Source organism: Martes martes, assembly GCF_963455335.1.
Source record: "Martes martes genome assembly, chromosome: 11".
NCBI classification, from domain to species: domain Eukaryota; kingdom Metazoa; phylum Chordata; class Mammalia; order Carnivora; family Mustelidae; genus Martes; species Martes martes.
The window spans coordinates 19,853,792-19,877,495 of record NC_137899.1 but is presented as its reverse complement, the minus strand read 5'-3'; the positions used below and the strand labels follow the sequence as shown (position 1 = coordinate 19,877,495).

Here is a 23,704-nt window from a genome sequence, read left to right as displayed (position 1 = left end):
CTCCCACTGTGCCCTGCGAGCCGAATCATGGATCACACTGGTAAGGAGGCGGAGGCAGTGGGGGTCCCGGTTCCATGCCCCCTTGGCCGGCCTGGGACTGGCTGCCCAGCGGGCAGAGAGGGGATACGTTCGCCCTACAGCAGTGGGGGGTGGCGGTGAGGAAGAAATCTTACAGACCCCTCCCCGTGCCCGGCAAGGGCCTGCTGCTTCCCGGCCTACCGTCCGGTGTGGTACCTACAGCCTCGGTGCCGGCAACAGCCGCTTCTCTGGTTCTGCTGAGCTCCCAGCCCAGACGGTGGCGGCGCGGGCCTCGTGGGGACGAGAGAGTCCTGGCTTCTTTTTCTTCTTCTTCTTCTTCTTTTTTTTTTCTTCATCCCGGGTGTTCTATTTTACGTGTTGGGGACTGGCGGGTAGATTTCAATCTCAGAGTCAGGAAAGCTCATTACGCTGGGAGTCGATGCGCGGGAGTGGGTTGGAGACTTCCTGCTGTCTCAGCCAGCCTTGGGCGGGTGCTGCGGTGGTCACTGCGGATCGTTATTGTCTCTCCGGTCCTTCATGGACTAGAGGTGGGAGAAGGGAGTCAGATATGGTTTTCGGAATCATACTCGGAGCGGCTTTTTCTGCCTGAGTCCAAAGCATGCCCCGCGCTCCGGCTGTGGTCCTTACTCGTCATTTGGGGGCGTTTACAAAGGAGAGCATAGATTCAAGATATTCTGATCTCTTTCTTCAAGTAAGAATGACTCCGCTCTTCGTTATGTGTTGTTTGGCTTTTTCTTTGTGGTTTTTGGATATTGAATGAGTGCACTTGGAGTTAGTGTTCCGTACAGTTCTATCAGCCGTATCGTAAGTAGGAAAAAAGGATATTCCTTGTATTAACTATTATTTAGGATGCTCTCAATCATCAAATACCTACTTAATTTTGTACATATAGATATAAAATTGTATCTCTATAAAATTTAGTAAGTGCTAGTCAGCATAACATACACTAGATACCTGTATGCCTGGAGATGGAATTATGGAATTGTAAACAAGACGGACTGAGTCCCTGACCTCATGGAGATTACATTCTGTTGGGGAAGACAAGATAGACAAGTTTTTTTGTTTGTTTGTTTTTTAACGTATACATTATAGATCATGATGAGTGCTTTGAAAAAAACTGTGGTAAAGACTAAATAGGAGGAAGCTGCAGATAGAGTGGTCAGGGAGGGTCTTTCTGTAAAGGTAGTATTTATAAGCTGAGATCTGATAGATGAGAAGAATCCATCCATGGAATTAGTGAGGAGGAAAGCATTTCTAGCAAATACAAAGATTCTGAGGAAGGAAAATGTAGAGGTTAGTCAGCTGCAGCTTAGCAAGAAGAAAAGGGCCCTAAGATTGGAAAGGAAAGCAGGGGTCAGATCATAAAAGACTTCGAAGGCCATGGTAAAGATTTGATTCTGTTTTAAGTGCAATGTGAAGCCATTGATCAGGAGTACAGGAGAAACATAAGTTCTTTTAATACATAAGTTCATTCTGCATGAACAATAGGTTCATGCAGAATGCTGTAAGAGGGAGGGAAGAATAATAGAAAACAGGCAATTGAAACGGTGATTGCAGTAGACAAGAACAGAGGCTCAACTTAGTGAAGTTGGCTTGGTTTAGGGAAAAGGGAAATGTGCAGATTCCATATTTTCATGGTAGAACTCAATAGGAGCTTTGCAAGGGAAAGCAGAGATGCCTACGTGTCTGGTTTGACAGCTAGGTAGTGTCTGTTACTAAGTTGGAGAAAACTTGGGAAGTAAACACTTTTTTTTTTAAAGTGGTAAAGCTGAGACCTGGGAACTTGAGAATGAGATTTTGGACTGCTAAGTATGAGCTGTGTACTGGGACATACAAGGGGAGATGTCAGGTGGAGATCAGAGGAAAGATGTGGGTTGAAAAATACATATTTGAGATTTAGGACCAGATAGCTAATATTTTATGGAATGAGGATGGATGAGATCACTTGAATGAGAATACAGAGGAGAAGAGGGCCAAGACCCAGGCTGTATGTAAGGAACTCTAGTATTTGGAAGTTTTGTAGAATTGAAACTCTGGGACCTTGGTGTTCGAGTAGCAAACATGCAGCTTTAGCAAAACTGTTATCATTAGAGCCTGTTACTGGAAGTGGGGGTCAAGCCCATTGTACAGTTTAGAGGATGTTATGTTGGGAAGTTGTAGTAGGGCTGGGTATGTCTCTGAGTATTTGTTATCCTAGTTCTCTAAGTTAAAATGTTGCCTAAGAAAGGAAAGAGTCATCCTGACATGAAAATATTCACAAATGAGCTGACCACCTAAAAAATTAGCTCTTACTCAGATAACACTTCTGCTCCTTTTCTATTCTTTTTTTTTTTTTTTTTTAAGATTTTATTTTTAGGGGCACCTGGGTGGCTCAGTGGGTTAAGCCTCTGCCTTCGGCTCAGGTCATGATCCCGGGGTCCTGGGATCGAGCCCCACATGGGGCTCTCTGCTCAGCAGGGAGCCTGCTTCCTCCTCTCTCTCTCTGCCTGCCTCTCTGCCTACTTGTGATCTCTCTCTCTGTCAAATAAATAAATAAAATCTTAAAAAAAAAAAAAAAGATTTTATTTTTAAGTAAGCTTTACACCCAACCTGGGGCTCCAGTTTACAACCGCTAGATGAAGAGTCACACGTTCTACTGATTGGGCCAACCAGGCGCCTCTTTTTCTATTCTTTTAATTTTGTTATAAGTCATTTTCCTTGCTTCATTATAAACCTTGCAAAAGATTCAGGTTTTCATGGGATTCATAAGCATGAATTTGGTAACTGTTTAAATTGCAAATGAAATCATTGGCAAGTTGAGGAAATGCCAGTTGATTGAAGACATTATGATTAGGTAGGCATCTTAAAGATTTGAACGTCAAAGGATTAAGAGAGGGTCTTAGGGAAATTGAGGATACCCTTGAATATTATACACAAAATTGACTGAATTTATGATTATGCTGAGAAGTCAAACATAAAATGAAGGCTATCTTGTAGTGTTCTAATAGAATTTTGCCAGGAAAAACTACTCCAGGAAAGTATGATTTAACCTTGATTCATTCTTTGGTCCTTCTAAGAATCAGCTCTTGGTTGTAACCGAAATCTAAATTTGGTAAGATATTTCTTGGTTCCTCTATTTCAGGATAAAATTCTAAATGAAATTAAAAACAAAAAACTATAATATGAAAGTGTTACTCCTTTTTAAAGTGGATTCATCTTAAATGGCCTTGAAGAGGTGCCTGGCCGGTTCAGCCGGTAGAGCATGTGACTGACTCAATCCTGGGATTATAAATTCAAGCCCCCCACTGGATATAGAGAATACTTAAAAAGAAAATCTTTGTAAAATAAAAAAGAAAAATAAATGACAGTGATAGCTTTAGTTCTCATTTTCTCCATAATATCCAAGGATTTTTGTAGTTACGGGCTTTATGTTTTTAGTTGGTGTATTCAAAAAGAAATTGTGCTGTATTTTCTGATTTTTAATTAAAAAGAAAAGAGAGACAAACCCAGAATGATGTCACTCTTAAATGCTGTACTTTTGTTTATGGACTTGCAATCTGTGAGGTAGGCGGCAAGGTGTTAAAGGGCAGTGGACTTCCTAAAAATTGTGGGAGACTAAGCAAGCTACTTTTGTGACACGTGTTCAGGATGGTGGGAAAAGGATTTGCCGTAATGAAGTGTTGGTATTTTGGTCATTCCTCTAGGTTAAACCATTGAATCCTTCTAATATTTGAAGGACAACACTGAACTGTTAAATCTGTCTACATTAACTTGCTTTTTTATTTTATTGAAAAATCAGGAATACCTTTTGAATAAGAAAAAAAATTGATTCATGTCTGTCCTTTGGCTATTACATTGCTTGTAGGTACTTTTACATAAATAACTAGAATGGAAGCAGATGAAATATATTATTCAACTTGTTAATACATTTTGTGAAGTGTTGAAAGTTGACCAAGTTGGGTTTATCCTAATTCAAGAGTTTAGCTAGCCATGCAATTCCTTTCCATGAATTTTTTTTCTTTGAGGATTAGCTATTATAAAAGTAATAACAGAAAGTAGATTGAAAGATATTTAATTAATTGTTAAGAATGTACCTTGAATTTTGTTCTAAATATTGCTCAGAAAGAGGGGTGCCTTGTTGGCTCGGTCAGAAGAGCATGCGACTCTTCATCTCAAGGTTGTGAGTTTGAGTCCCATGTAGGGTATAGAGATTTTGTAGATAAATAAAACTTAAATAAATATTGTTCAGAAAGAGTGCAAATTGTTGTAAATTTAACATGTGTCTGATCCTAGTAGCCTTGGAGGTCATTAGTACTAGGTTACTTTCCAAATTTGGCTTTTACTGAATGTGATGTGAACAGTGTGCCTATCAATCTTGATGGTAATATCTCCTGTGGGGGCAGTTCAGTAATTTTCACATTTAAAATATTACTATTTTTAAAAATTATTTTATTTGCATTTTCTATTTTAGCACATTTCCCTTTGTGTCTTTAGTAGGTAAAGGTGAATATTTTCTGTATTATTTTGTCATAGACTTAAAAAAGGGAGACAACCTTCAGATGGAGTCAGTTCTATGAAATAATGCTCCCATTACTCATGAGAAATGAGTTAATTTGTTTCATAGCTAATAACAAGCAGGGACTTAGAAAGTGTCCCTTGTTTAGATCTAGTTTAATCACAGAAACTTGCATCCTCCTAAACTCTTAACTTTCCATTATGATGCTGTTCAGAATAACACACTTGCATTTTATCTCTAGGAAGGTTATAGCACAAATACATTATTGCGTATTTCTACTATTAAATGGTGTAGTAATTTTTGCTGTTCTTGAATACTTTTTAGAAAAACCATTTTACACTTAAGGAAATAATCACCTTCCTTAAAACTAACTTCATTTTTAGATGCATTATTTATTTAATTTTGCCATTGTCAGTGTTAGTTTTGTGTTGGTTTTGATTGTCCTAATGTAGATTCACTTCACAGACTTAAGTGTTTTGTGTGCTTGGTGGAAAATAGGGATGGTTTCTTTCTTTTCCTCCTTCTCCTTCCTTATTCTTTTTCTCTTTTCTTCTCTTATCTCTCTTTTTTTTTTCCTTTTAAGAAAATCTCTTCTGGTTAAAGACAGAAATTCGTATCTTGGGCCTGTGAGGGGTTTTATGTTTTCTGTGAACTCTTCTGGAGTCATGAAAATTTTTGTCTACTTCAGGGAGAGGTTCTGTAACTTTTGTCAACTTTTTATTTAAAGAGTTCTGGGTCTCAAAAAGCATTGCTTTAAGGTTTTATCCAGTACAGAGAAAATTAGTGTTTAAACTTATATAACGTAATATTTAAAATCAGAGCCCAGATATTTAGCCCTTGATAATGTTGGGTATGTGGTTTTAATTCCTGTGTCAGAATAACCTTCAGAAAAGGATAACTGAAAGAAATCACAACTTTTTTCTTCTGACATAGATAATGAGTTACAAGGCACTAATAGTTCTGGATCGTTGGGTGGTCTTGATGTTCGAAGACGAATTCCTATAAAGCTCATCTCCAAACAAGGGAACAAAACCAAAACCGCACCTCGAGCTCCAAGGACTATAAACAGGATGCCTGCAAAGGCTCCACCTGGGGATGAAGGTAATTTGTTTAAGTTGAGAAGTCCAGAAGTCTCATTCCACCAAATAATCCATGTGGTCTTCTTTATTTATTTAAGATCTTTTTTATCTTACTGTCCTCATTTTTTAGTCTTTCTGTTTGACTTCTCATTTTGGCATGTACTTTTCTCTTCCTTTATAATATTTTTGGTTTTTTTTCTTTTGTTATTAAAAGTGACACTGCCTGTTGTTAAAAGAAAAAACTAAATAATGTTGCAGAAAACATAGTATTAAAAGTGAAATTTGTTCCTCTATCTTGACAATACTTCACCAAAGTAATTTTTTATAGTAACTTTTTAATGTATAACTGCCCTTTTGCATGTAAGATGCATTTGAAGTTTTGCAGTTTATCAGGATGTACAGTTGTGCTCATTTAAGAAAATAGGTTTCGATATTTTCTTAATGGACGTGTCATAATTTAATAATTTTTCTAACTTTTTTGCTGTTGAAAACAATGTTGTAGTAAATATTCTTGTACATATAGCTTAGCATGCATCCTTGGTTTAGAATTTACATTTTGCATGGTTTAGGTATTTTATAACTTGTGCATTTTAGAATTTAATGAATATTGCCAAATAGCTTTGCAAAAAAATACATCAGTTTAATTCCCACACACCAATATTGGGACTATTAACCTTTTAAAATTTTTGTTTTAACATACATTTCTTTAATTATGAGTGGGGTTATATATATGTGTGTGTATATATATATATGTCTTTTTATAGTATTGATTATTTCTTTTGTGAAGGATCTACCTGTTCATATCCTTTAACTAATTTTTTCGGTTTTGTTGTCTTTCTCTTTATTTTTATGAGTTCTTTATAAATTTTTTTACCATTTGGCTTTTATAAGTTCTTTCCCAGTTAATGCACAGATTGGCTCTTTGTCGTATATTGTGTATATTCACCATTTGTCTTTTACATGTTATATATACAGTTTTTATTGTATAGAAGTTTGAAGATTCTGTGTAGTCAGATACCAATCCAGTCTTTTCTGTTATGACTTCTGGGTTTTATAAAATCCTTAGAAAGGCCTTTTCCCTATTTCATGAGCATAAACTAGTTTTCCCATCTTACTCTTCAGTACAGGGTCAGCAAACTATGGCGTGTGGACCAAATCCAGCCCAGTTTTTGTAAAGTCTTATTGGAACACAGCCATGCCCATTCATTTAAGTTCTGTTCATGGCTTCTTTCACACTGTAATAGCATAGTTGAGTGATTACAAGAGACCAACACAGCCTGAAATACACACTTATCTAGCCTTTTACAGAAAAAGTTAGCTGGCATTGGAACATTTATGGACAAATATTTGGTTACTAAAAAAATGAAGTGGAGTTTGGCTCTCTTTATTTTTTCTCTAAGCAGCTGGCTATTTGTCCCAACTGTTGAATGATCTGTCGTTTCTGTGCCAAATAGGAATCCCATCATTATTATACATTAAAGGTCTAAATGTATTTATGTCTGTTTTTAGATTTTCTGTTCTATTCCAACAGTCTATATCTTTTTGGAATCAAAATATTTTAATTATACCTCATATTATGGTTCCTTTTATTGTAGGGTATCTCTTCCCATCTGAACAAGTACATTTGAAGTCAAATGTTATAAATTGTAGTGGTAGCAACTTAGGGCTGCTGTCACACTATCCATAACCTAGGGTGCCCCCTCTTTGGTCTTTTGGTTTCTTTCAGTAATTTCTAAAAACTGCACAGTAGTATGCAAATAAATTCTTGTTGTAATAATCCAACAAGGCAATAAAGCTGCAAACCCCCTTCTATCCTTTTCCTCTCACATATCCCTTCATTCCCTCTCCTCTCACCCCCCAAGCCCACACCCTTTCTATAAGGAATTGTTACCATTCTCTCTCTTAATAGAGCAAACTGAGGCTGAAGATAATGTTTGACTACTCTAGATTCACTTATTTGGGGTAAAAAAATAATAAGTGATTGGTGCTTTTCCTAGGCATTTATCAAAATAAGGAGTTTTGGGTTCTGTTATGATACCTATATGAATATATATGTAGTTTTAAGGATGGGAATACAGGTTGAACTACTTTGAAAAATGATTAAATGTTCCTCATTTTCTTGTCTGTTGTTTTATGCAATAATTTTCTACATTTTAGATAAATAAGAGAAACTGATTTTCCTTATTTTGAGTTTTGATAACAGCAGCTTTTACAAGGTGTAAATGGGCCTTATAAGACTTACTTAAGGTCACTCATTTGTAACTTTTTAAGAACACTCTTTGAACTCTACTCTGTATTGGAGATAATTAGCAGTGCACTGAGTATCTAGATCAGCTTTGACGAATCCTTGCATCGCTGTATTTGTGTGTATGTCCATGGACCTCTCCATACACAGGTGCTGTAATTTAGCCATGTGGGTAAAGTTAAAACTTGTGTGCTTGGGCTACTCTCTTTACCAGTTCTAGGGCCAAAAGAGACATGAGAAGCCTGGCATTTTGGAGGGATAGATGTGTCTTCTCAGCTTTACTTTAGGTAATTGGATTCTACCTAGAATTACCATCACACTGCCCATTAGTTTTCTGTTCTTTTGTGTGAGATGAGAAGATTACAATCAGGGTCGGAGAAATTGAGCCCATTTGATCTTCATAACTTTATTGGTATGTGCAGTGTAGAGGAGGATACTTGTGAATAGATACGTTATGGCTTCTGCTGTTTGGTTGATAAATCAGGGAGAGGTTTTAACTGAAAGGATGAGGTATGTCTAAAATCAGGCTCAGTTTTAAGACTGAAGGAGAGGATACCTAATTTTAAGTTGTAAGAAGAAAACCTGAAGAATTCTTTGTTTCCATTATATACTTTTGCAATAAAATCAGCCACTTGCGGGCACCTGGGTGGCTCAGTGGGTTAAGCCTCTGCCTTCAGCTCAGGTCATGATCTTAGGGTACTAGGATCCAGTCCTGCATTGGGCTCTCTGCTCGGCAGGGAGCCTGCTTCCCTCTCTCTCTCTGCCTGCCTCTCTGCCTACTTGTGATCTCTGTCTGTCAAATAAACAAATAAAATCTTAAAATAAAAATCATCCACTTGCAACATGATACGACTTTTGTAGGTAGATTAGAATAAGTGGTGATGAGTATCTTTAAAGTTTGTGCAGCAAGTGTGATGATGATAATTAGTGAAGTTTTATATTAGGGATAGTCTGTTGAGTTAATAAGAGCACTTGAGTGGGAGTGAAGAGTTCTGAGGTCTGTTCCTGGCTCTACCACTAATCTGTGTGTTATTATGGGTCTCCAAACTGCAATATTCTCAATTGTGAAGTAAGACAATTGGACTAGATGGTTGCCAAGATCATTTCTAGCTGATATTTTAAACTCGATTTAAACTAGTCTTGATTATCTTGTCCTTAGAAGGGCTTTGAAAGGCGTCAGATGGGCTTTTCGGTGAACAGGTCTGTGGTGCCATGTGCATGTACTTCCAAAATGAAATTTAGGCTGTGAAAAGTTAATCTTTAACACTTTCTTTTCTCAGAAGGATTTGATTATAATGAAGAAGAACGGTATGACTGTAAAGGGGGCGAACTGTTTGGAAATCAGAGAAGATTTCCTGGACACCTTTTTTGGGACTTCCAGGTATAACTAAAAATAAATTTTATTAGAACAATAAAAACAATCAGAATATTTAAAGAATGGTTTGAGCTTTTATTACAGCTATTACACTTTTTAGAACACTCAAATGATGTGTTCATTAATGTCCTGTTTCCACTATTTTTAAAAATAATTTGAAGTAATTTTCAGTAAAGTCAAGTAAAATCAATAACCGTAAACACTAAGAGAAAAAAACCCTAACAGTGGCACAGCTAATGATAATGGAATATATGGGAATTATACCAAAAAAACCTTAATGGTTCTAACAATTTTTATAAATACTAAGCCAATTCATTGCATAAATTATAAATATAATTTTTAGAAATGCTTAAAAAGGAAATTTTAATTATATCATTTCAACAGATAAACATCTTAGGTGAAAAAGATGATACACCAGTTCATTTCTGTGACAAATGTGGATTGCCTATTAAAATCTATGGGCGAATGGTAAGTATTACTAAATTAAATGTTTTAGTAAACGTAAACATTTGCGTAGAGATAGGATTCTGAAATTTAAGTAGGTAGGTTTATCACTGTTCAATGACTAAGTTTGTGACATTTTTAAATAAGTATGAAATAGCTAAGGGAAATTTTGGGATAACATGCATTTAACTGACAAATTCTTGAATTAGTTGAAAAATACTAAGGAAACTGACTTCTGAAAACTTACTTCTTTGGACTGTTTGATACTTATTAATGTACATTTAATACAGTTCATTAAGGAAAAATTTTTTTCTTGTTTAAAGAGTAAAATCAGTTACTTGTTTTTGATGGCTATAACTTTTAATGGAAAACTAACACTATTTAGAATTTTGGAGAATTGAATTCTAATCATTAAAAACAATTACAATCCCCAGCTGTAATTTTATAGTAATTTTGACACATCCTCCCTTAAAAAAAGATAATTTCACATTTGTGTTTGAAAAAAAAAAATTGAACTCAGTAACATGTCTGCTGGTAGAGGGCATAACTTGTACTCCCTTGCTTTGCTGTATAACATAACTAAATAACAGTAATGAATTGTGAATTTTAAAATGGTTTAACATCATTTTTCTGTTTCCTTTTGATTTATTTTTAGAGTTTTATAGGTTCATTAACTGCCAGAGAAAAATGCTACTTAAATGTAGGAGATACTTGTTATTTTATTGCTTTGGAGTAGTTTCAGGAGGAACAGGATAAGATAAAACATGGTTATAGTATTCTTTGGGAGCTTTTTTTAGAATTTTTTTTTATTTTAAATTTTTTATTTTTAATTAAAGTATAGTTGACATTAAATTAGTTTCACGTGGGCACCTGGGTAACTCAGTCATTAAGTGTTAAGCATCTGCCTTTGGCTCAGGTCATGATCCCAGGGTCCTGTGATTAAGCCCTGCATTGGACTCCCTGCTCAGTGGCAAGCCTGCTTCTCCCTCCCCAACTCCGCCTGCTTGTATTCCCTCTCTCGCTGTGTCTCTCTCTGTCAAGTAAATAAAATCGTTCAATAAATGAGTAAGTTAGTTTCAGGTGTATGACATAGTAGTTTGACAATTACATACATTACACTGTGCTTACCATGAGTGGTTACCGTCTTTCACCACACGAAGTTATTACAGTATTATTGACTATATTTCAGTATTGTATAACACAGTTCAGTATATTTCAATATTGATTATGCTGTGCTTTTCATTCCTGTGACGTGTTTGTTTTATAGCTGGAAGTTTGTACCTCCTCATCACCTTCACCTATTTTGCCACAACCACTAATGTGTTCTCTGTATTTACGACTGTTTCTCTTTTTGTTGTATTTGTTTTGATTTTTACATTCTACATGTAAGTGAAATCATATGGTATTTGTCTGTTTTGTTTTGTTTTTAAAGATTTATTTAAAGGGAGAGAGAGTGTGTGCGCTCATGAGCAAAGGGGGTGGTGCGGGGGCAGAGGAAGAGAAGCAGACTCACTGCTGTGTGTGGAGCTTGATGTGGGGCTCAATCTCATGACCCTGAAATCTTGACCTGAGCCGAAATCAAGAGTCGGATATTTAACTGACAGAACCACTCATGTGCCCCTGTCTTTCTCTGGACTAACTTGACTTAGCATGACACCCTCTGGGTTCATCCACATTGTTGGAGATGCAAGATTTAATTCTTTATGAGTGTATTTTTTTATTATTGTATTTTTATTTGTATTATGTATTATTTTATTGTACTATTGTTTTTGTATTATTTATTGCTTTATTATAATTTTTAAATATTCCATTGTGTATATGTACATCTTCTTTATCCATTTATCATTAGACAACTTGGGTTGCTTCCATATCTTGACTATTATAAATAATGTTGCAGTAAACACAAGGGTGCATATGCCTTTTCGAATTGGTGTTTTTCGTTTTCCTCAGGTAAATTCCCAGAAGTGGAATTACTGGATCATATGGTACTTCAAGTTCTAGTTTTTTGAGAAACTTCCATACAGTTTTCCACAGTGGCTGTGCCAGTTTACATTCCTACCAACAGTGCAGTGGGGGTTCTTTTTTCCCCATATTCTCACCAGCATGTTCTTTCTTGTCCTTTTGATACTAGCCATTCAGACAGATGTAAGGAGATATCTCATTGTGGTTTTGATTTGCATTTCTCTGATGGTTTGTGATGTTGAGCATCTTTTCTCATGACTATAGGCCATCTGTCTTCTTTGGAAAAATGTTTATTCAGGTCCTCTGCCCATTTTTAATCAGGTTATTGAGTGGTGTTTGGTTTTTTGTTTGTTTTGGTGTTGAGTTGTATGAGTTCTTTATATGTTTTAGGTATTAACCCCTAATTGGATATATTATTTGCAAATTTCTCCCATTCTGCAGGTTGTCTTTTTGTTTTGTTGATGGTTTCCTTTGCTGTGCAAAAACATTTTAGTTTGTTGTAGTCCCAATTATTTATTTTTGCTTTTGTTTTCTTTGCCTGGGGAGACCTCTAGAAAAATGTTGCTAAGATTGCTTTCCAGAAAATTGCTGCCTGTGTTTTCTTTTAGGAATTCAGTTTCAGGTCAAACATATAGCTTTTTAATCCATTTTGAGTTTATTTTTGTGTATGGTATAAGAAAGTGGTCCAGTTTCATTCTTTTCCTGGCTGTCCAATTTCCCATCACCATTTATTGAAGAGACAGTGTTTCCCGCATTGTGTATTTTTGCTTCCTCTGTCATAGATTAATTGACCATAGGAGCATGGGTTTATTTCTGGGCTCAATTCTGTTTCATTTGTTTTGTGCCAGTACCATCCTGTTTTAATTACTACAGCTTTGTAGTTTAGTTTGACAGCTGGAATTGTGATACTTCCAGATTTGTTCTTTCTCAAGATTACTTTGGCTATTTGGGGTTTTGTGGTTCCATACAAACTGTAGAATTTTTTGTTCTAATTCTGTGAAAAATTGCATTAAATCTGTAGATCGGTTTGGATAGTGTGGGCTTCATTAGGAGCTTTACATGCTAGGAACCACAGGATGAAACCCATAGTGTTTATACTTCCAGAAAGTGTAAGCAGATGCATATGTATACATTTATTGGGGAAAGGGCCAAGGTTTCTATTGCTTTGTTACTGAAAAAGGTTAACTGTTGCTTTTCTAGTACTTATTCTAGTATTTAATAAATGGTGTTTTTGACGAATAGTTCTCAAGTGCCTTCTATGTCTATTTTTTATGGAAATATTTTAAATTCTCTTGTGCTTAACTAATATGTCTCTGTTCACAGATTCCATGCAAGCATGTTTTTTGCTATGACTGTGCGATTTTACATGAAAAAAAAGGAGATAAGATGTGTCCAGGGTAAGATTATCATTACATTTTTAAATAATAAAGCTTGTGATGGGATGAATTGTAAACTAGGTTAAAGGTCAGGGTATGATGTAAATCAGCAGCAGGATATCAAGTATGCAGACATGGCTAATCTTTCTTGGTGAGCCCAGAGTCGCCCTTAGCCTTCCCCTTAGGATAGGGCTAGGCAGCTATTATCTGTCAATTCAGATTGGCCAAAACAAATACATTTGTCATCACAAAATTAGTGTTATAAATCAAAAGAATTGTTTTGGTTTTTTTCTTGTTTTTTGTTTTTTTTCCTGATGGGACACTATAGAGGTAGTATCAACCAGTGATTGAGCCCAGAGACTTTGGAATTAGAATTCCTGGCTTCAGATCCCTATTCAGCCACTTATTAGCTATGTGACAGGTTGTTTCTTCATCTGTAAAATGGAGCTAATAATAGTATCTACCTCCCTTTGTTGTTGTTAGAACTAAACTAGTATGTGAATATATAGTACCTAGGATATAATAAGTGCTATGTTAAGTATAAGCTCTTATTTATTGCCTTCAAATCTTATTTATGTCTCGAGTACATCTTAGGACACCATCATGGCATCAGCTCAGACAAGTTATGAAGAAGATCTAGAGGTATTGGTTGATATTAATCCAGTTTGGGATGGTCTTGAAAGATCCAGAATAAATTGGGAATTTTAATATCCATTTAGAACCCCTGATAGAAGGCTTGAGAAGGCTTTGTGACAGACTTCCTTGGAACAACTGTAGGCTTCTGCGATTTTATGACCTGTGTCAGAAGCTAGCCCAAGATTGGTAGTATTGGTTGAGAACAGAATTATGGACAGTTGTAGGAGGATTGGCATCACTGAGAGAGAAAGGGTGATTCACTAAGTCTTCTAATATTAATAGTTAAAAGGAATTTAGTCTTCAAGATATTAAGAGTAACTCCCTAGTAAGCACCTCACTGGTTGGCCCTTAGCTATTAGAGAACGTAAGCCTCTTTGGCTTACCAGACTCAAATCAGGAAGTGAAGAAATGGAAACCCAAGTTAATATGAATACCATATACTGTTGCTTTTAAGCATCACCCAAAACAAAGTGCCTTATGTCCTGTTACTGTAGAGGTACTTCCGAGTTTGTAGCAGATTAGAAGCAAAGAAAGAACTGTGCCAAATGGCCACTCAGGGGAAGCCTACTAGGTTCAAGGAGTGCCAGCCAGCCTGACAGCAAGGATGGAAGTATAGGCACAACTCAGACTCAAGAGTGTAGAGACATTTAATGTCTTCTCAGATGACCCAGCACACACACTCTGCAATTGTGGCTTGTGTCTGTGCATACGTAGTGCTGAACTAGTGATTCAGTCCTTCCCTTTCATTGTTTTTTTTATCCTAGAATATTCTTCTCTGAGTAGGGCAAAGTAGATTAAAAAAACCGTTGTGAGTTAGGTAGAGTGCATGTTTAACCCCATGGTGCAGATGAAGAAATAAACAAAAAGATTAAAAAACCTCTCCAAGTTTACAGAGCCAATGCTTGACCCTACTTCTTCTGATACCTGGTTCAGTCCTTTTTTCCTGTTTCAGAAAAACTCCAAAGGCAAGTGTGGATTAAATACAGTGAATGAAAAAGAGTTATAATTTTGACCCTGAGTCAGTAAGAAAATGTTGAGTTAAATTTAGTGCTTACAGTTTAGAAGGGAGTGTGTAATACTTTTAGTAGTGAAATTGTCTGGTTATTCTTCCTTTAGAGACTCTGGATAGTCAGGGTTTGAACTGAAGTCGTTGACAGTTTTGAATGTTAGGAGCCCTGATGAGTAGGGTGATCGTACTCGTTTGGGTGGTCCTCACATCATCTTCTACGTCATACTGTTTGCTCGGCATGTGCTTACTGTTCAGTAAATACCAAACAAGTTTGGATTCCGTGACTATGACAGATCTTCGGTTTATCCCTTCTGCATATTTTTGCAAATGGATGCAAAGCATAGAGTTGTTTGAGACAACCAGATCATTCGAGGTCTTAGGAAGACTAGGTCTTTTTTTTTAAATATATATATAATTTAAAAAAATTTTTTATAAGCATGTAATGTATTATTAGCCCCAGGGGTACAGGTCTATGAATCGCCAGGTTTACACACTTCACAGCACTCACCATAGCACATACCCTCCCCTATGTCTGTAACTCCACCACCCTCTCCTTACCCCTCTACCGCCCGGCAACCCTCAGTTTGTTTTGTGAGAGTAAGAGTCTCTTATAGTTTAAGACTGGGTCTTTTCTTAAAACATACTCTGTTTGATGAGCACTTGTAATGTTTTCTTGTAGTAAGAGTTCTGAGTTTGGTGGAAAAGCTGATGCTTAATAGGGAACAGACTACAGAGTGGGAGAGATTAAAGGTTCACTTACAGTAACTATAGCTTTTAATTATGCACTTCTGCAGTGTTTTCCACAACTGATTTTAGAAACAGGCATAGATATGAAGTTACGTGTGTTTTTATAGTCTGCTTTCAGTAAATCGTTTTTTTTCCCCCTTCTAATTTAGCTGTAGTGATCCTGTGCAGCGAATCGAGCAGTGTACGCGAGGTTCTCTCTTCATGTGTAGCATTGTTCAAGGGTGCAAGAGAACGTACTTGTCTCAGAGGGACTTACAGGCTCATATCAACCACCGCCACATGAGAGCTGGAAAACCTGTTCCCCGTGCTTCGCTCGAAAGCGTCCATCCTCCTATTGCCCCACCGCCAGCCGAAATCCCCGATCGGTTTATAATGCCGCCAGACAAGCACCATATGAGCCATATCCCACCAAAGCAGCACATCATGATGCCGCCGCCCCCTTTGCAGCACGTGCCGCACGAGCACTATACCCAGCCACACGAGGACATCCGTGCTCCTCCTGCAGAGCTGTCCATGGCTCCACCTCCACCTCGCTCGGTCAGTCAGGAAACCTTTCGTATTTCAACAAGAAAACACAGCAATCTAATAACTGTCCCTATTCAGGATGACTCAAATTCAGGTGCTAGAGAACCACCACCTCCTGCCCCAGCACCTGCTCACCACCATCCTGAATATCAGGGCCAACCAGTGGTATCGCACCCGCATCATATTATGCCTCCACAGCAACATTACGCACCACCCCCACCTCCTCCACCACCAATCAGCCATCCAATGCCACATCCTCCCCAGGCCGCAGGTACTCCTCACTTGGTGTATAGCCAAGCTCCACCTCCACCAATGACCTCTGCTCCACCACCAATCACTCCTCCCCCTGGACATATTATTGCCCAGATGCCACCTTATATGAACCATCCTCCTCCAGGACCTCCCCCACCTCAGCATGGTGGTCCGCCTGTAACCGCACCCCCTCCTCACCATTACAATCCTAACTCTTTACCCCAGTTCAGTGAAGATCAAGGAACTCTGAGCCCTCCATTTACACAACCAGGGGGAATGAGTCCTGGTATATGGCCTGCACCGAGAGGGCCACCTCCTCCTCCACGAATGCAGGGTCCGCCTTCTCAAACCCCACTTCCTGGACCACATCATCCAGATCAGACAAGATATAGACCGTATTACCAATGATTAATAGTACTTTGAACTGAAGATACGATGAGGGAAAAAAAACTTATGTATAGTCAATCTTTTAATTAAGCTTTGACTGTTTGGGGGAAGGAAGAGTACCTCTTATTGAGGTGTCCGCAAAACATTTAGGGTCTTGTCTCGTAAAATGGTTTTAAATCTTGACCTTAGGATTGACTTCAAGTACTATACCGTAGTGCAGATAAGTGGCTCAGTTGAGCACAGCTACGTTTTAACAACTTTGTTCCCCTAGTGTGGTAAATTGACCCAGAGGTGACCATTTGTAAAAAATTTGAGAAGAATTTTTCATTGTTCCACTTCTAAAAATATGGCTTTTGTTAAATCCAATGTTTAGTTTTTCTTGTGATACATTTTGTTAACCTGTGTAAGAGGATTAAATTTCAAAATGGTTGTAAAAATGCTATTTTTATGTGAATTTAAGTGCAGCCACATACTGTTTTTTAAAACCATATGTTTTACCACTAATTTCCCAAAGTTACAATAAAATCCTAAAAGTAAAAATCTACTAGAATTTACTGTAAGGCAGACTGTTAAATGGTAGAGAATTATTTCACATTTTAGGCACTGAAATTTTGAGGTATATTAAATATATAATGCACTTCACTTGGATGCCTTTTCGTTTTTAGGCAGCCTCAGGAGCACCAAAATACATTGGAATTCCATATTTATGTTCGTAATATTAAAAGGCATTAGTAGTTATTTGGAAAGATATGGCCAAAGCAATTGACTCTACAGGCTCCAAGCTATTGGGGGATACTGTTACTCGTTAATGCTTTCTACCGAATGGTTGGAATCACATGATGCACCACATTTACTAATCTTAAGTAACATTATTTTATAGAACTGTTTAAAACTGTGTTATTTAGATGAAGTGTGTTCTACTCTGCTCATTGTCTTAAACTTAAATATTTAGGGCTGAATAGGCTTTGTATAATTCCTCATTTCCTGGTAGAGTTTGATCTGTGCTTTGAGTGGGTTCTTGTCTATTGGGTTTTAAAGTACAATTTGAATGCCATCGAGGAATACTGTATTAATGAAGGACGTTCTTGTAATCACAAACTTGCGTTGCTCAGGTTTCATTACTGTGTGATAAGGTTTTTTCCTCTAACTTGAAATTTTAAAAGTGTTAATTATTTCCTTTTCCTTTCATTGGTTAAGAACTATAAAATTTGGAACGTTTTGAAAGGGAGTCAACAGTGCAGACCACCAGACGATTTTGTATTGGAGAAAAGTAATGACTAAATTGTGAATTTCAGAGCTTTATAAGGTGCCTTTAGAGTCAGCTTTTGCATTATAGGGGCTTGTTACAGTCCAGCTAAGATGACCACTTAATGTTTTATACAGATCTCATATGTATAAATCAATACTCTTAGGATATTGTTTTATATCCTTTGAATAAACCCCTGTGAAGTATTTCCTCCCCCCTAAAATGGTGCATAATATAAACATGAAAAATGTAGTATGCAGATATCATTTATTAACTAGTTTGTAGTGCATAAATTTAGAACATTTCTTTTTGACAAAGGGTGAACTGATGGCTAATTTACCATTTAATTCTGTCAGATACAAGCAAAAAACAGTTTCTCATCTTGGATCATCAGATGCAGAGGCGTCTATGAATTTAGAGCTGAGCTAAAGTTAGAGATGATATCAATGATCATTTCAACCTTGACCAGCTGAAAATAACGAATATGCTTTTTTTTTAAGTTAATGGAGTGATTTTTCACATCTAGCAATTTGAGAGTCCAGTGTTAATGCAATAGATGTAGTGAGAAATTCTTGTTACTAGAAGCGTGGGAGTGAAGTATGAACTAGTGTGAAATGGTGGTGGTGAGAGCTTCTATCATATTACTGTAGGTACTTGGACTGGTGCAAACTTGATTCCTTTTCATGCCCCTGTTTAGGAGCTGTTAAAATATTACTGTTGAAAACCCAATACCATTCTTTGTTTCTTGTGATAAGAAAATAGCCAAATTCACTTCAGAGCTTTTCAACTATCTCTAAGGAGCTGTCCTGTTTTTACTGAAATTCACTAGAGCTGAACGTGGTATGAAACCACTTAGCCTATGTATTGGACAAAATAATTAGTATCATGATAAACTTCCACATGTTTAAGAGAATTCTCATAGACTTTAAAGATGATTTTTCAGTTAGGTTTAAAAAATATGTGTTATGCAGGGAGGCAGATCAGATGAATGTGTTGTAGCAGACAAAATTTTTAAATGGTGTTAGACTTGAATTCATCCAGTTATTGTTTGAATGAGGGTGGGTGGGTAGGAGGATAACAAAATTACTGTTAGTGTTTCTTTCCTTAAGGAAAAAGATGTGAATCCCAGCCTTATTTCAGGGAAGCCTTTGAAGCTATGATGGACATAAGTCTAAATTAAATGTATGTATGTTTCATTATATTGCTCTTAAGACTACTGAGGTGGCAGTTTAATTCTTAAAAACAATAAAATGGAAGCATAAATACTATTTTGCCTAGATGAATTTTTACCTAATGATGACACATTTGGGTGAATGCCAAGTTTTCTGTGTTGATGTGTTGATACAACTTTTACAGTAAAATTAGATTCACTTTTTTTGAGATGAAACCCAGCAAGTCAAATGTTAATATTTCTTCAGTGGCATGCTTGTTCTCAGTATAATACAGTATTTGGGGAACTATCAGTTGCAAAAACCATGAGAAACTATATCCATTTTGCCCTGTAAAAACCATTTGCTCAAAATTATTGTGTAAATACTAACTAGATACCACTAAAATATAAGTGGAAAAGATAATCTGAACGTAATTTTTAAACTCACATTAAGTAACTTTACTATAATGAGGTATACAGAGCTGCTGTAGACTTCGTTCTAACATATGGGAAGAGTGTCCTACCTCTTTCTGGAAAAGTCCTGTAGTCCAATCTCATGAGCATTTTGAAAAAGTCCTGTATCGTAAGTACAGTTGACCCTGAACAACGTGGGAATTAGGGGTGCTGGCCCCCCTGCACAATCAAATCCATGTATAACTTTTGACCCCCCCAAATTTTAATAATAGCCTGATTATATACACAGTTTATACATATTTAGCACATTATATGTATTATATACTGTATTCTTAACAATGAAGCTAGGGAAAGAACGTTGCCAAGAAAGTTATAGAGAAGAGAAAAATACAGTACTATACCATATAGAAAAAAACCTCGTGTATAAGTAAGCGGACTCACGCAGTTCAGACCCCTGTTGTTGAAGGGTCAGCTGTACGTGGAAAAAAACCACAAGTACCTAGAACAAAAATATACTTTTCTAATTATTAGATTAGCCATCCAATATTGATGTTAATTGAGGTTTGATGTAATCATACTCAAACATACTATATTTTGACCGAAGTGGATTTATTTTTCTTCACTGGTTTGTAACTGTAATCTGTTAAATTTTGGCCTAGAAACTAAGTAGAATTTACTTATTACAGTATATGCACAATCTAATAAAGCAATATTGGATATACTTCGCTTAGAGGGGACAGAGAGGTAAGCCAGTGAAAATACGTGATATTAATAAAAACATTTTGGATTTTCAAACAATTTTCGTTTTGATTCATGGCCCTTCAGTTTTCTGTCGTTGAGGGGAAAAGTGTTAAGAGAACTCTTTTTTTTTTTTTAAAGACAATTCTTAAAGCAGTATTTTAGTGTTAAGTTTTAATTTTCCCATCTTTTAAGCATTACAGAATCCCAGAATTGAATAGTCATGGGTTTAGTTCTCACACATGGGCAGGACCACGTCTTATTAAAAATCTAGTATTTGGGGGAGCCTGGGTGGCTCAATGGGTTAAAACCTCCGCCTTCGGCTCAGGTCATGATCCCAGGGTCCTGGGATCGAGCCCCGCATCGGGCTCTCTGCTCGGCAGGGAGCCTGCTTCCTCCTTTCTCTCTGCCTGCCTCTCTGCCTACTTGTGATCTCTGTCAAATAAATATATGAAAAAAACTTAATAAAAAAATTTCTTTAAAAACAATCTGGTATTTTGAAATGTTATTCTATGACTCAGAATATCCCATTTCTATTCTCATAGTTGTAGGCACCAATTTTCATATTGCATTAAGCCCACTTTCTGTTAACCTGCCTTCAGATTGAAAAATACTGCTCCCTTTTGCTTTTCTTCCTAAGCATTACTTTCAGACCTTTAATTTTTTGTTTTAATATTGGTATTTTAATTACATAAATAATAAATCTTTTGGGAAAAATAGAACACATTAATGCTACAAATAAAGGTATAGATCCCCTTGCAATGAACATTGCCCTTCTGGGGATAAGTACTGTTACAATTGTGGTGTATATTACCCATCTATAATCAGTTTAGTTGCAGAGCTGACAACTATAAACAGGCTCCATGCTCTGGTTCAGCATCTTAATCCATGGTAAATGTATTTCATGACTGATAATAAACATAGACTGAGCACCTACCATGTGGGATCTAAACCATTCATTCACTCATTCATTCATTCAGGTATGTGCTTGACAGTATGCTAAGCCCTTGGGGTGCACAAGCCTTTGGAGCTAGAGGATCGACAAATTTCATTTAATTACCTAACATATTAGAAGTGTGATAAAATTCTATGAGATAAAGGAAAAGTAAGGATAATCTGGCAGTGGGAGGTTTGCAGTTTCAAGTAGTGTGGTCTGGGTAGAATTCACTGAAGAGAAGACATTTGAGCAACGATTTGAAGTAAATGGGAATACTTAAAATTAAAAAAAAAATTATTTAAAACGGGTGCCTGCCTGGCTTAGTAGAGCACGCGACTCTTGATTTCTGGGTTGTAAGTTTGAGCCCCACATTGGGTGTAGAGGTTACACCAAAAAAAAAAAAAAAAAATCTTTGAAGTAGATGAGAGTTAGCCATGTAGATACCATGGGGTGGAACTTTCTAAGCAAACAGGCTGTAAAGGTCAAAGTGGGGGCTGCATCTGGCATATTTGGGGAACAGTAAGGAGATTGGATTAGAATGAGTGAGATGAGCGGGAAGAAAAGGTCAGAGAGGTAAATAACAGGGAATGGGGAAATCACAGGCTTTCTGGGCCATCATAAACTTTGACCTTGCTCTGACCTGGGAAACATTCATGGAGTTCTGAGGAATGGAATGATCTGGCTCTTTTTGGAAGGATCATTCTGGCTCTGTGTTTGGAAAAGATGAGGAAGGTAAAGAGAGACTAGTAGTCAGAGGTTTTAATAATTTACACAGAAGATGATGGTCATACTTGTGGAAGGATGAATATGTAAAGTACACATGATGTATAAAAATGTAATTTATGTGCATAAATTAAACAGTATATGTGAGATATGGGTATAAAATGGTGAACGAAATAGATATGGTCACTGCCCTTTAGAAGCTCACATTCTAACTCATCTAGAGATTTTTCTTGGTAGTCATTCCTAAATTTTTCTCCAAAGATTTCTTATATTCTTTTTCAAAGGATAGTAGCCCCCGCAAAGGAATTTAAAAATGTATCATGAAAATACACGTACACATACAGCCATAATGAGGAAAGTATTAAGTTTATTAGATTCTGGGCATTTATATTGTGTTTCCCTAATAGCTTTTCTGGGTACACTTTTTAAAAAATATTTTACTTATTTGACAGAGAAACAGCAAGAGAGGGAACACAAGCAGGAAGAGTGGGAGAAGGAGAAGCAGGCTTCCCGATGAGCAGGGAGCCCGATGTGGGGCTCGATCCCAGGATCCCGGGATCATGACCTGAGCCGAAGGCAGACCCTTAATGACTGAGCCACCCAAGCGCCCCTCTGTTCATTGTAGAACACGAAATTAGTGACTTTGGAACAAATTCGTAGAATGCATCTATATTGTTCCTGAGTTTAGTCTGCCTTGTGCTACATCCGTATTTAGACAGGTGTTAATTTCTTTAGTGAGGTGATGCTTCCTAATGATTAAGAAGAGCCTGGCTCTGGAGTTGAACTGTCCAGGCTGAACTCTGACTCTGCTACCTGCAACTCTGTAACAGACTAATTACTTACCCTCTTCGAGCCTTGCTTTAGTTTGCTTTTCTAAAAAATGGGGACAAACATAATACCTACCTTATGGTGTCTGTTTTGAGAATTAAATGAATTAATTCTAGATAGATCTTAAAAGTGGTCAATAGAGTTTCCTGACCGATTTTTCAACCTAAGCAGCCGGAAGGATGGGGTTGGCATTAGCTGGGGCAGTAAAAGATGCTGGTGGAGCAGATCGGGGGGGACAAGGTCAGTAGATTGATGTGCAGATGAACATGGCAGAAAAATGTATGAAAGATTCGTATGGTCTGTTCTAGTTTATGCAGTGTATGGCCAAGAGCATTTCATTTGCATTTCCAAATGGTAAGCTACTGCATTTAGACAAGAATGTGTATCAAATACTTAAATAGTCATTAGAAAAATTTTTAAGGATAAACCGCTCAGCATGTATTAGCATCAACCTTTCTTAATTTCAGTAACGTATCTGTCTCTTCACAAGTTGTTCTGTCTCCCAGTTGCATCACTGGATATCCTCTTCCCTTCAGTGCTTGCTCTGACTTACGTAAGATTTTTTGTTTTTTTTTTTTGTCTTCCAACATGATCTCTTGGCCTTTTCCTAAATCAGGGATCAGATTTTTGTACCAGTTTTCAATATTTGCTCTGAGTCAGGTAAGGAGAGGCCCAACCCCATGTGTTCCCATTACCCAAAGCATATCCACCTTAGAAGCCTAAGAGAAGAAAATGTTTAAGTGTGAGGATAAGTGAACCTCTAAGATGTTAAAGTTGAATAGATTGAAATGGGGGCGCAATGCTTGGAGTGCTCCATGTTAAAAACTTTGATTAGCAAGAAGCGTATAAAGAGCCCCTTTATTTGGGAAGATGCAGACATCAGCTATAATCCTACATCAGGCTTTTGCTCCATTCCCAAGCCAAATGATCAGTAAAACAGGCCTATGAGCTAAATTTCCACTCCCTGACCTCTACAAAGAGGTCTTAACTCGACATTCATGGGGTTAAAGCCATGGTATATGAATCCTATATAAAGTGTGTGTGTGTGTGTGTGTGTGTGTGTGTGTGTGTCTGTCCCCTAAAGTCTGTGGGGGTGG

General features: G+C 37.1%; 1 protein-coding gene across 1 annotated transcript; it reads left to right on the top strand.

Annotated features, from left to right (window-relative positions):
* Positions 1 to 13: 13 nt before the first annotated feature.
* Positions 14 to 20,593, top strand: CBLL1 (Cbl proto-oncogene like 1). Its single transcript, XM_080818188.1, has 6 exons — positions 14 to 40; positions 5,468 to 5,635; positions 9,139 to 9,239; positions 9,618 to 9,701; positions 12,963 to 13,036; positions 15,557 to 20,593. Exons 1-6 carry the CDS (start codon positions 28 to 30, stop codon positions 16,590 to 16,592), a joined length of 1,476 nt encoding a protein of 491 aa, XP_080674314.1. The 5' UTR covers positions 14 to 27; the 3' UTR covers positions 16,593 to 20,593.
* Positions 20,594 to 23,704: the final 3,111 nt, after the last annotated feature.